At 43.8% G+C, this 13591-nt stretch overlaps 1 protein-coding gene across 4 annotated transcripts in view; it reads right to left on the bottom strand.

Annotated features, from left to right (window-relative positions):
• Nucleotides 1-358: 358 nt before the first annotated feature.
• Nucleotides 359-13591, bottom strand: part of TMTC4 (transmembrane O-mannosyltransferase targeting cadherins 4) — a 76369-nt gene continuing 63136 nt past the window's right edge. For all 4 annotated transcript variants that reach the window (XM_090022680.1, XM_090022697.1, XM_090022707.1 and 1 more), the window contains 2 exons: nucleotides 2251-2320; nucleotides 359-1719 (listed from right to left, as the gene is read on the bottom strand). In XM_090022680.1, the coding sequence (XP_089878806.1) occupies nucleotides 1568-1719; nucleotides 2251-2320 (222 nt within the window). In that variant the 3' untranslated portion in view covers nucleotides 359-1567. The remainder of the gene's footprint in view (nucleotides 1720-2250; nucleotides 2321-13591) is intronic.

Raw genomic sequence — 13591 nt, 5'->3', positions numbered from 1 at the left:
GATATTTTCGAATCTCCTATACAATATTATCACACAATGTAGGAAAGCTGCAAATATTGCATGAATCAATTTCTCCATATGGAAAAAAATATAGACTACAGGAGTATGAAGAAAGAGGTAAAGCCTCTCAATTTTCACATCCAATAGACTGTTCCTCCAATGTTAAAAAAATGAGCATTTCCTGATGCAGCAGCATCTTTGCTGTGCTATAAACATCAGCACAAATACTTAACTTCCTCTGTGCTGCCAAATGAAAGTTCAAATTTCAGTATACTCAAGAGAAGTGATGCTATACAAAAATGGTTCTTAATATTGTATTAAATTTGCTCAGTTTGGAACTTAATGTCTATTTCCCTCCTCCCCACCCCACAACTGCCACATCAGCAAACTCACCTAGAGACATGAAGGTGAATCTAGGTTTCCCTTGACTCTTGCATCAATCAGTAGCAAAGGCTTCTACAGGCTAGGATCTGCAGTCACTAACACCTGTGCCCTGGCTTTGTTCCTAGTTTGTCCTTGATACCGGGACTTTAAGTTTCTATTATTTGAATCAGTGGATACTACAATGTCCATAGACAGTGGCGAACCCTTAGCAGAAAGTAAGCTGTGTATATACCACCAACCTAGCACAAAGGTGAAGAAAACCATAACTTTTTGCTAAAGATCTATGTGAATTGTCTGAACAGAGGCTGGCTGAAAGAAGGCTAAATTAAAGCATCTCTCTTGTACTGTGGTCATATTTCTTCCTTAAATCACTACCCTGTTGAGCCAGTGCATTACTTTGGTATGACTTTTCCCCCCCTAAAGCTCCTTCCATTCTATACCTTGACAGAAAGCAGTCATGTGGGACCACTATGCAGATCATTGTCAAACCACGCCCTCATTTACCTATATAAGCCCTATTACCTTCAAAGAGACACAGGTACAGATGAGGGCATAATTTAGCCCAACAATTACAACTTATTTAACAATTCTCTTGATGCATTGGATTAAAATCCAATTTTGCTCTTCTAAAAAGTGTATCACCTCCCAGGTGAAGATAGGAACAAGGAAAAGTAAAAAAAGCCAGAGTCACTGACATGAACAGGTATAACCTTACACATGCAGAGATAAAAATTTTAAATAGGAAATGCCATTTTTTCAGTTACTTTTCAGAGTAAAATTGCATTTTAAGTGTCCACAGTTACTAAAAAGTCAGATAGACTATGCAAGCTACATGTAAAAGTAAACTTTGTTATCGATGTGCTGTGAAGCACAGTTGTGAAATTCCACCCTGCATTAGTATCTTATATCAATGGTTTTAATGGACTGGAAAAACAGTTGAGATTTCAAAAAAAAAAAGAGAGATAAAAGATACCTAAATCTTCAGCTGACATTTTAAGATTCCACAGTTATTTGAAAAAATAAATTTCCAATGCAAGACCATATCAGGCATGTGCATTCAAGTGTGCATTGCTGGTGCTGTCATTATAATTTTTAAGAACAATGACTGAAACCTTCACATGGTTAAGAGTAGCCATGTAGCATGAATGGTATGGAGCATGCACTGACAACCCAGAAAGAAACATCAGACATCGCTTTTCTTTTGCAATTGTTCCAGTTTTCTTTTCAAGAGGTTGTAATTTTCCCTGGTCCCGGGTGCTGTAGGGTCAAGCTTCAGAGAGACTTCGTAGTGTTTCTTGGCTAAGTCAAGATTTCCCCAGCGATGGTAAAGCACAGCTGGAACAGCAATGACGAGTTTTCATTAGCAATATTGTTGAATAATGAGCAATCTTGCCAATCATTTGGAAAACAACATTAAAGCATTTGTTTCCAGTAAAGGTTTCTTTTGCCAGCTGGTGGCATAGTAGCTGCTTGTTCTGCTGCCAGCTGTAAGAGCAGAGCTTGGAAACAGAATTGGCCAGGGAATGAAAGAGGAATGAATTACGTTGTAGCCATTAATTGCTGTTTTTATCTGGTGAGCTCATAGTGGTTTACAAGCAGAGCACAAATGAACCAATTGGGAAGCACTGAAGTGCAACCACCTCTGGACTATGATATGCAGCCTGTTTGAACTGTCATGCTATGTGACAGCTTTTGGTAACCTGTTCTTCATGCAGGTGGTTTTCTAGAAAGTAGACAGAACAGAAAACTCCCCAGGAAGAAGTAGTTTCATTATATATGTGAAAAACAAAAGCAACACAATGAACATGGATTGAACAAATAATGCATTGGATAAAGTTTGCATTACAAGAGTTAGAAAATTCTTACCTAAATTACCGTGGTAACTGGCTGCATTTGGATTGGCTTTAATTGCCTTGAGAAACAAAGCTTCAGATTCCTGAAAATAATTGTAGTCAAAAGATGTAGTCAAACAGATGGGCTACTTTTGTAGTAAACAAAGCAAAATGGACTCACAAATTGCAATATTTTTTCATCTCTACAATACATTTTCTCTATTGTATATGCCAGTTGTTTTAGGCTTTTGCTTTCTGGTATTCACAGTCTCCAAATTATCTACAGTATTTAGGTGAATACCTACATGGTATAATAGTAGTAATATTTTCCACATAAGCCCCAGTTTCACAGGCATCTGCTACTGTAACTCAGAGCTAATAACTACTGTAGACTGTTTGCAAAGCATTTTACATGTTAATTAATTCTTCACTTACTCGTTTCCATAAATTTCAGATTGACGTTTTCTTTGATAATTCAATAGATGTACTTAAAAAAATGTTGATCAGAATTCTTTGGATATTTTTATTAATTTTTCTTTCCATTGCTAAAATAACAACTTATTTTCTTAAATAGTATTACGACAACATTCAAGGTTGATGTCTGACTATAATCCTCATTGAGGAATAGTGACTGTTTGAAAATATAAAAAACCAGGAACAACTGAAACACAATTCACTTCTCCCACAAATGGTCTTTCTAACACACCCCCAGACTATTGATTTTTGGGAAACTTTTTTTTAAAAAAAGCAGAGCTCCCTCATGGTATCAAACAATCTGAGACAAGACTACCAGACTGTTCAGTTACTTTACCACTTCAATTATTTTCCTTTTTCAGACTGAGCTGCCAGGGTAGAAACCTTTCCTCTGTCTGTAGAATTCTTGTTAAAAATTATAATCTTGTAGGTTTGGGTTTGTTTGTTTTTTAGTTCAGATGTTTTAGAAAAGATAACTTAGGTAGTTCCTATGGCACTGTAAATTTTAGATCCCAGGACATCCTCCTGCTCAATTCTGGGGCAGAAGAATCAGTGACACAGGCTGGTTTTAAGTTGTATGTTTCATGTTCTTTTGGCGAGGGACAGACATTCAAAAAGCCTGAGCCTGAATTGATTCAATCTTTGCAGGTTAGTTTAACCTACAGAGCTTGAATTGACTTGCAAGTGGATAGACATTCACTTTTGAATCAGGAAATGCAGACACATGCCTGCAGTGGCTCAGGCTAGAAGTTGGGGGGTGCTAGAGCAGCCCTCCCTTCCCTCCAACAGTGCTGATCTGAGGGGGGGGAGGGAAAGGGGAGTCATGGCCAAGCCCCACCAGGATACAATGATCAGGCAGGGGTTTAAACCCCAACCCTGGCCTGCCGCAGTGTGCCTGGAGGGGGATGGGGAAGCAGCCCTTGCCAGATTTTTACCCCACTTGCTGCTCAAGGTGTGGGAAGTGTTGCCAGATCCTGGCCACTGGCTAGCACTCTGAGGCAAGACGGCGAGAGGGGAGGGAGGACTGCTTGTGTGGACTGCATGCATCTGTTGATATCGAGCTTTTCAGTCTCCCTCTTTCTGCTTCTTCATACTGTGTGCAGCGAACTGATGGCACTCACAGGTCACATACACTGACAGATTGCAGCCAGCAGGTTGCTTATCAGAACACAAAGTTTATCAGCCCATCAAGCCCTACAAAAGAAAACTTTTCTCTCATTAATTCCAAAGTCTTCTTAGCTAGTGGCTTGCAAATGCATCCTGCAGATGTCTGTTCCAATGAAACTGGACACAGACACACACATCTCAGCATTAGCTAGTATGGGGAGGGGCATGGCCAGATGCCAGCTAGGGTCCTACTGCTGGGGTCCCTGCTGTGGGAGAGGGGCAGGAGGGGGGAATCGCTGCTTGAGCAGTGAGTGGCCAGGGTCAGGGGTGAGAAGGGGGGCAGCGGCAGGGGGAAAGTCCCCAACCTCCTTCTCAGCCAGTCAGAGCTTCAACTAGGGAAGAGAGGAGTGGGGCCAACCCTGCTCTCTGGAGCAGACAGCCCAACCCAGCTCAGGGCTGGAAAGCATGCTGGGGGACTCTGATTTAACTTAAACCAGGAAGGGGTCTGGGACAGAAGTTCCATAAACTGGTTTGACCCAAATCAGTTAAGTCTGATGCTACATTCAACCAAGGTTTATCCTAAACCAGCTTCAGTCATTTTGAAACTGGTTTATGTGCAGTGGGCTTCTGTTCTGTTACAAGTTTAAACGAGTTTCTGATCACTTAAACTGGTTCATGTGCAACTTCTGTCCCTAGCCTTTAAGTCTAACAGCTATATTGTTACTCACATATCACATGCTCCACCTCCCCCAATCAGCCCACTAGTATTGGGGTGCATATCTTAATCAGGGAAGCTGATTCTTCACTGGAATAGAATCAAGGTAGAATACTGCAAGCAGATACTATGACTTATGGCTGCTAAAATGGATGCTGCTTAGGCCCTGCTGTTTGCAGTCTTAGGGAGAAGTCTGGTGTTAATCCTCTCCCAGTTGTGGTAAAGCAGTAGCTTCTGGCAGAAGAACCCATGAACTGGCTGACAGCAAGTGAGTTGCTGCACGCAGTCTGTAATATTTTCATGAGGTTTGTGGTGTGGGAAAAACACTTTATTATTTACAGGAACTTACATAAAGAACTATTACATTCTGTACAGTAAACAGTCCTTCTACTGCCCGTGCAAGAGTATGGGGCCTAGCCCTGTTGCTGTCCTGCCACACTGGGAAGTTTCTGCTGCTTCACCCAGAATGTCTCATGAGATATCACACTTCCTAGACATTGTTTTCAGGAGGACTTGCTTTATTACACACGGTCATCCAGGAAAAAGCTTTTTTTCTGCATTCTGCCTTCCCAAAACAAGGCCTGTGTGTTCTATCTGGGGACATTTGGGATGTGAGAAAAATATGGTACTAGCTGTCAGTCATACCTGACAGCTTTTCCTAGATTATTGTTTGGTATTTCTAAAGCAACCAACCATCCTAGATTTTCCAGGACTGTCATCGCTCTCCAAAAAGTCCCTGAAATGGGACTTTTGTTCCAAATCTGAAAAACTGATTCTGGACCAGCACCAGACAGCATCCTGCTGCATCTGCTAGAGAAAAGGCAGAAAAACATTGCCAGGTACCCCCAACACACAAAGCTTCACCCAAGCTAATCAGTTCCACCTCTCAACCAAGCTAATTAGTATAGCTGCATTCACACTCAAGCAAATTAACTCTGCTTACCAGCAGAACTACATAGTCCACCAGCAGCACAGACTAAGGAAGTTACACCTTGAACCCAAAGTGGTGTAGACTACTTCCAGTTCTGGAGGCCAGTGGAGCACATCAAACTGGGTCTCTGATTTTGCTCCCTATTATTTGTCACTGTAGGTGTGGCAGTCCCTCTAACCTGAGGCCCCCAAAGCCAAAAACAGGCTTTCCTATGAGAAAAACCTTGTTATCCAGACTTTTTGGTCCCGTATCTTCTTCCCATGTAAAGGGTATGCCTCCATTATCTTTGGGCTCTCTATAGGGGAAAAAAAGTGGCTGATTTCAAGATCAGCACCTTTTATATGTTGCAAGTGGACTGTATAGACACAAAGCAAAAGCACCCAAGCAATCTTGCTCTAACCTCCGGAAAAGGTGATAGCAAAAAGCACAAACCATTATAATTCTTACAATGTTAGTATCCCCCTATAGCACTTACTGCATTTCACAATATGTTGGCTTTTCTAAGATTTACTTAAAAATGTAAACTTCTATCTTTTTTCCATTGTGAAGATGCAGCCAGAGCAAACAGATGACATGCTGCTGTTCAACTAATCCAGTCCTCTAACTGTGTCACAAGCCACATAGGAGGTAGAGTGCTCTGTCCAAGCATAACAGAATGATGTTACTAGGCATAGTGGTTTCCAGAAAAGCTTAATAAAGTATACATTAGCATTTGACTCCCATTAACATATGCCTTCTGGCACATACCTCTTGAAAAACATTTTATTGCCACTGCTTTGCTCAGCAGTTAGTAGAAGAGTACTGGATGATTATAGGCAATTTAAAACGCATCACACTCATATTATTATAGATGTGTGGACTAAATATACATTTCCGTATACTGTGTTAAATTTCAAATTGCCTGTCAAATCTTTAAATTAAATATTATCAGGAAACTTGCAACACTATTTATAACAAAGCTCTGAGAAAGTACACTGTATTCCATCTGCTACCAGAAGTACAGCAAAAGAATAGTTTGCTTTGTCTCCAATCTGAGAATCACCGAATTCATGAATAGTGCAGAGATATTGCACTTCTTGGAGGGGTAGGTGGTGGGGAGGGAAGAGAACTAGAAATAATTAGAGACCTACTAAAACTGCAGTTACACAGACATTGTAAAATCTGGCCTTGCCCACAAAAAAAGAGAGATAAAATGCTGGCTCCCCAGAGAGAGTCAGCACTCCTCACAGCACTGTGGCCTGGCCACAAATCCTGCTAGGGGAGTACGGACAAGGGAGTACTGTCAGCCCGAAGGGGAGCCCAAGATAGGTGCTGCCTCCACCCCTCACCACTGATTAGCTGAGAGGGCTACCTGTCATTTGGCCCTGCCCCTCCAACCAGCCAGTGGCAAGGAATGGGGCCACCAGGGCCCCTCAGCCAGAGACATGGAGGGACCCCACTGTCATCAGCCTGTTAAAATGGCAGCTAGCTCTGTGATCTCCCCACAAAACTGGCTGGCCACCTCCTCAAATTGTGTAGACCCCTACACATAATCCAGATATATTCCATTATATTTTCAACATGTTACAGATGGTTTTTGAGATCTGTAGACACTCAGTCCATTCCAATAAGGATGTAGTTATTTAAAAGAAGAAAAACTAACTTGATAATATATTTTTTAGTTAAGAAATTCCATTTTTCACAAGGCTGAGGAATTACACTTCTCAAACAAGTTACCCATACTTAGACAAAAATAGAACTCTTAAAGCATTTTGTTTTGCCACTTAAGAGCCTCAACTCTTGCTGGAAAAAATGTGAAGTGAATTCAATACTAAAAGGAACACTGCAGTCATGCTGAAAGAAAATACACATTTCAAGTTGGCAAGACATTTCTTAATCGGTAGAACATATAAAAAAGAAACATGCATGGAAAAACAGGTTTAATCTGTATTTTTCAAGAGCTGAAAAGCTTAGCAACCTTTGTGCAGACACTTAGATAGAAAATCTCTCAGGACAAAAGCTGGATGCCATAACAGCACTCAGTCTTCCCAACTCATTTCAAATCTAGCAGTAGGCAGTGTCCAAATCTTGCCTAATTTTCCTATGAGATCCATCCCCTTTCCTTTGTCCTTACAGCCAGAACTCTGATTAAACTCTTCATTGTCTTCTAAGTTTATTACTGCAACCCTAGGCGATCTAGCTAGTGGCCCATGAAGGGTTAGTTTGCAGCCCCCAGGGTCCCACCTGGCTGCCAGTCCCCTCGTTGCTTCAGCTGCAGCAGCAGCAGCCAGAGGTTTTGGGTTCCCTCTCCCTCTGATTTTTGCTTTCTGCCCCACACCCAGGGGCAGGGGGGAGGCAGCATGGCACAGCCTGTGGTACCAGAGAAACTCACAGCTTGGAGTATCAGTGCAGTTTGGGGCACTGCAGAAGAAGAGCCTGTGCCCAGGGAACTGAAGCTGGGGTAGAGTGCTTGTATACAACAGGGTAGAGAGTGCCCAGTGGAATGAGGGGTAGAGAATGCCTGCGTAGGGAGCAGGAGGGTAGAGTACACCTGGTGCATCCTGTGGGGCATGCAGCAGGGTTACCATATGTCCAGTTTTTCCCAGATGTGTCCTCTTTTTGGGTACTCCAATCTCTGTCCAGGAGTTTCTTTGAAATATGAACAAATGTGAGATTTTGCTCTGCTAGTTCCTTTTCAACATCAGTGCTAGTAGAACTGCATTTCCCAGCTTGCCCTAGCAGCATGTGTGTTTACTAGGGATCCAGGTTTTCTGTTTGCTGAGAAAAACATATATTTTCCTTTTTAAAGGAGGAAGCCATGGGTTTCCCATTGCTGGCTGGCAGCCTTCCAGCCTGCAAGGAGCTGCTTGGGGTGATTGGAGGCAGGGGGTGCCATGTGCACCTGCGGGCATACACTCATGTGGCTGGCATACAGCCAGGCAAGGTGCTGGAAGCAGCCTCTGCAGCTGGATGCAAGGAAGTCTATGGGGAGCAGGGGTTGTGTGTGCTGGGGCAGGGCAGAGTGAGCAAGTGGGGAGTGCCTGCCTCTCCAGCAGGAGACGGGGGTAGGGGGCCCTGCAGGGCCAGCAGGGAGGTGTGTAGTCAGGCCAGCAGCACTGGGCCTAGTGCCCTTGCTCACAGAGGTGGGGCAGCTGAGAGATGCTGGGGGATGGAGACGGGCGGAAGGGACCGTGGCCAGGCTGCCTAGCATGGTGCAGGAGCTCCAGCCCAGGGCAGAGGGTACCACAGATCTTTCCTCCAGCCCATGCTGGGATGGGACTTCCTTTGCTGTCACCCACATGAGTTAGAGCTGCCACAGCTGCTGCACTCCAGCCCAGCCAGGACGAGGGCAGCTGGGGACCTCCTCTGGGGCAGGACTGGGGAAAGCAGGGGGCTGTGGGTCAGGAGTACAGGGCACTGGCAGTACCGGGGAGCTGCAGGTCAGGAGTGAAGGGCAGCATCAGGGATGGGGGACTGTGGGTTGAGAGTGAGGGGCACCCCTGGACAGGTGTCCTCTTTTTTGGAACTGGAAATATGATAACCCTAGTATGCAGTCCCCAGCTGCTAAGAATTTAGACAGTCTTGCTGTAATATACTGCTTTCTCACCTCTGTAACAACTCCATCCCTCCTCAGCAGTACATGCAGAGTGCAGTTGGTAAAATCATTTTTCTTTTTTTACTGAACCACATCAGTCCTCCTTTGAATTATTGCTACACCATGTCAAGATCAAGTCACTTGCTAGTTACTTTGAAGACCAACATACTACCACTACCACTATGGATACTGCCTACACATTCACCTCATTCCCTTCCCACATCCCTCACTCCTTTGGGTCTACTGATGATGCTAACTTAAAAATCTGTTTTCCCCCACAACCATCTCCGATGCTGCCCTCTCCAAAAGGGATGACCTTCTCATGATGGTCAAAGCCACTACCCTATACTTTTTAAATGGTCTCTGAAAGGTCCATTTCCTCTGCAATACCTAGTGCCTACTTACCAGTTAGTCTTCAACTTATTTTCTCCCATTGATCTCAATTACCAAAGCAAAAAAATATTTCCCCCATCATGTTGTGCTTGCTAAATAACCCCACAATCCTACTAATATTTCCCTGTCTTCCTTCACCTTTATATCATGCCCAAAATTAACCTGTTAATCTTGTCTTTTATTGTTTTGGGAGACAATTAGACCCTTTTGGGGCACTGTTAAAACAACTCTTAAAAATACCTTAGGATATATCCTTTCTTATAGAAAAGTCTAAGAGTACAAAGACAAAACAATAATAATTTGCCACATGAGTTAGCAACATAAGAGAGAGCAAACAGTGCTATTATAGGTCAAGGCTTGAAAACATGGCTAGATCTCATCACCCGAGAACAAGCCAGGACTATAGAGATAAATAAAATCTTAGAAATAAATATAACTGGTGAAAAAATTCTAAAAAGTCTTGTGGCCATAACTGCTTTTCATTCTAAATGTCCTCAGGATGCTGTTTCAGTGCCTCTAATGTTATTGCTATGAATCAAAGGACCCAGCTTAGTATAATACATGTTGCCTAATATGAAGAATCCTAAAAGCTTCAGATACTATGCATCTTTCCCTGTTCCATAGGTTTTGGAGCAGATGCTTCAAAGGGCAAGCCAGACAGATGTGCATGCCCTTTGTAGTACTCCATAACTGACCCTGAAAGAAACAGCTACTATTTATGAACACTTCAAAATGAAGTGCTTCCTGTAGCATATGCTCTACAGAGTGTAACACGGAACCATATGGTCCACCAGCACACCAAATACACCATCTCCATGGGGGAGAGCAGGTCACAATGTCAATGAGTGCTCTTCTATGCACTCTGTCTCTACTCTCCAGAGCCCCGCCACCTCCCCAAAATGGGAGGCCATAACTGGAGTGGAGCCAAACAGGAGGTCGCCAGAGCCCCATATTGTGCCCGCTGAATGAAGAACATGCAGCTACATGCAGCTGAAGCAATGCTGAAGTACTCCAGCAAGCGGGTACAGCAGAGGCTGCATGTCTATTCATGGCTGAAATGCTCCAAATGTTATGTCCAACCCCGCCCCTAAACTTCAAATGAGGATGTGTACAGATGCCATGAGGACACCTGAGTGTACTCACAAATAGATAACATATTTTCTGTCAGTAATTCCACAAAATAGAACTGATGTTTGGGCAACTGGCAAGCAAAAACAAATCAAAATACCTTTGTGTGTCTGAAGTAGAGCTGTGTACCTCTGGTGTTGCATCTGCAGTACGACTGCATAGAAGCATGAGTTAACTTCAAGTCCTAGCTTCTGAGTTATCCCATGATAGAATATTAGACTAAACAGGACAGTTGACACCTTTATTTAATTGTCCTCCCATTGCATGGTCTCCATTGGTAATGTGTTTTTCTTCTATTTCATGCTCTAGCAGTGATAGTGAATGCTGATGAAAATACTTAGTCCAAGGAATAGTTCTTTTTACATAGGATCAAACAGTTCCTTTGCAGAGGATCATCTTACTCTTACCAGATAAACTGTGTTTACTGTTTTCTTACAGAGGTTTCCTTTATATCCAGTATCAAATGCTGGTTAGTTGCTTCAGGACTGTCGTGAACACACTATGCAAAGTACTTTAACACAACAAAGAGCAAAATCCAGGCTGGTTCTCCAGGCGCTTCTACCTTAACATAATAACACCTAACATTTAGGTACCTGGCTTTGGGAGGATAATTCAAAGAACCGAGTTGGGAGCCTAGGCTCCCTATCCAGAGAACAGGAGGAAACAGGCCCCCACAAAGGGTAGTTCAAAGAGTCAAGAGGGACCCAAACTGATCTTTAGGGATCCTGGTTTTCTCCAATTAAAACAAAAACAAAAACTCCCCAAGTTTTGGATTAAAAAACTAACCCCAAATCCACATTTTTCCATGATTTGAAACACTACAAATATATAAATATATGTATAGTTGCATTTCATTTTAATCACGGAAAAATGTGGATTTTGGGTTACTTTTTTTAAACTGAAAATTGGGAACTTTTTTTCAATCAGAGATAACCAGGATCCCTGCTGGTCAATAAGAAATATGAGGCAGAGGTATGTCTGAATTCCCATCCTCCAGAGCTGAGGCACCAAATTCAGGTGCATGCAAGGAACCACTGTCTACTCAGGATCCAGAATACCTAATCCTTCTTCTGAGGGGCACTCACCTTTTGCTTATTAGTCTGGTGGCTAGAGAACTTAATCAGGAAACTGTCTCCCTCAACCTGGGAGGTTCAAATCCACATCTCCCACTTCCTAGGAGAGTGAACTAACTACCAGACAATAGCACAAACTAAGTGTTCGCACCTTGCATAGGAAGTGAAAGGAATGCATAAGTCCTAGGGACAGGAGAAGCAGCCTGGGGTAGTTCTGGGTTATGGTCCCCACTCCTAAAACAGTTTATAGATTTTCTGAATTTTATGTTAGACAGTCATTAGTCAAAAAACAGAAATAATATTGCCAGTGGGGACCAGACTTCAAGTGTCCTTACCCCAGCTGAGTGCCCTAGCCACTATGCTACAGCGTCCAGCCCCTCCCTTGTTTACCCTCATCCTAGCCCCCCGACTCTTGAATTGTTGGGAGCACAGTGGTAAGACAGCTTCAATAGGAAGTATGGAGAGGGTCCTTCATCTAGAGTATTTTATAGCATGGTGGCTAAGGAACTCTCCAGGGAAAGTGGGAGATGTGGGTTTGAATTCTCTAGGTTGAAAAGGGTCAAAACCCCAGGTCTCCCACTTATTAGGTCAGGGGTTGACAACCTTGTCACCATTGGGTGCTGCTTGCAATCCAGCCCCAACTGACAGCTGCACCCTACTTGTTTCTGGAGCTCAGCAGATGCTGTGAAGGGAATAGAAAGATAAGATATAGGCACTAGGATCCTGGGGATGCCACCTCTGCTGTAGCAAAAACAATAAACTGAACACGGCAGGCAACAGGACCTGGGCGTGCCTCCTCTGCTGCTGGGACCACAGCATGTTGCCAATTTCCTGAGCTACCGTGGGCTGGATCCATTGTCTTTGTGGGCTGGAACCAACTCACAAAGACACTGGTGAATGCTCTAATCACTAGACTGTTATGTACCCCTATTCCCACCTTACTTGAGTTTGTTTCTGAGTGAAAGTAACTGTGGCATCCTGAACTCAATGCTCTCAGGGTAGAAACAGATGTTACCTTATGTTGCATGTGTGCCACCATAAAAACTTATGCCACACAAACAGCAAGCAAATAGATGTCCCTACCCTTTGTTGCACCACATCACAAAAGGGAGTGTTAAATATTGCTGCTCTAGTGCAGCAGGCATCTATTTGCCGTGGTGGGAAAGTATGGACAGTTCCTGGCTGCCCGCACTCTCTAGCCACCACAGGCAGGTGCTCCAGGGTATTGAGGGGCCCATGAATTCCCATAAGCTTTCCCTGTTTAGAGATAAGCCCTTGGTAATCTTGGGGTGCCTCTCTAAGTGAGAAAAGTCAGGGTTCCCCACTTTAGCAGACCTGCCCCAGGATCTTCAAGGCTATGTCTCTATAATGGGGGGGAAGCCTGTGAGGGTGCTGGCATGGGACCCAGGGACTCCCCAGTACCCCATACCCTCACACCAAGACCCGTGCTGACCCCATACCCTTCATGTGAAGCATGGGTTGGTTTGGGACCCAGTGCAGAGGCACAGGGGACCACGAATTCCTGGCGTGCACCATCTTGTGCCTCCATGCCACAATCTGCACTGACCCATGCCTCCGTGTGAGGCAAGGGCTGGCAAAGCAGCCAGCAATGGGCTTCAGAAAGCAGGTGTGGGCAATGAGGAATGTGGGGAAGCCTTGAGCAAGGGGAACATGTTGCCTGTTGTCCTGTGTCAGATGTTATGCAGGACAACAGGTGACATGTGTTTTGTCCAATAAAATGGTTCAGCTGTGGCAGGAGGTATCTTGCCACAGATCTGCTTTATTTGGGGACATCTCTTTTTACCCTCAGCATATTAAGCACACACAAAGCATGCCTAACAACAGGCTTCTCCAGGGAGCGCAGCAGATTATATATTTCTCCTGCTTCCATTCTAGACTGCAATGGAACTTAGATGCTTAAATCCAGCCTAACTGGTCAAACTGGATTGCTTTTGAACATGTGCAGAAACCCAAGTGTAG

The sequence above is a fragment of the Crocodylus siamensis genome, chromosome 1, assembly GCF_052110815.1.
Source record: "Crocodylus siamensis isolate JL-2025a chromosome 1, ASM5211081v1, whole genome shotgun sequence".
NCBI classification, from domain to species: Eukaryota; Metazoa; Chordata; order Crocodylia; family Crocodylidae; genus Crocodylus; species Crocodylus siamensis.
The sequence above is the reverse complement of the archived record's forward strand: the minus strand, read 5'-3'. Positions and strand labels throughout refer to the sequence as shown.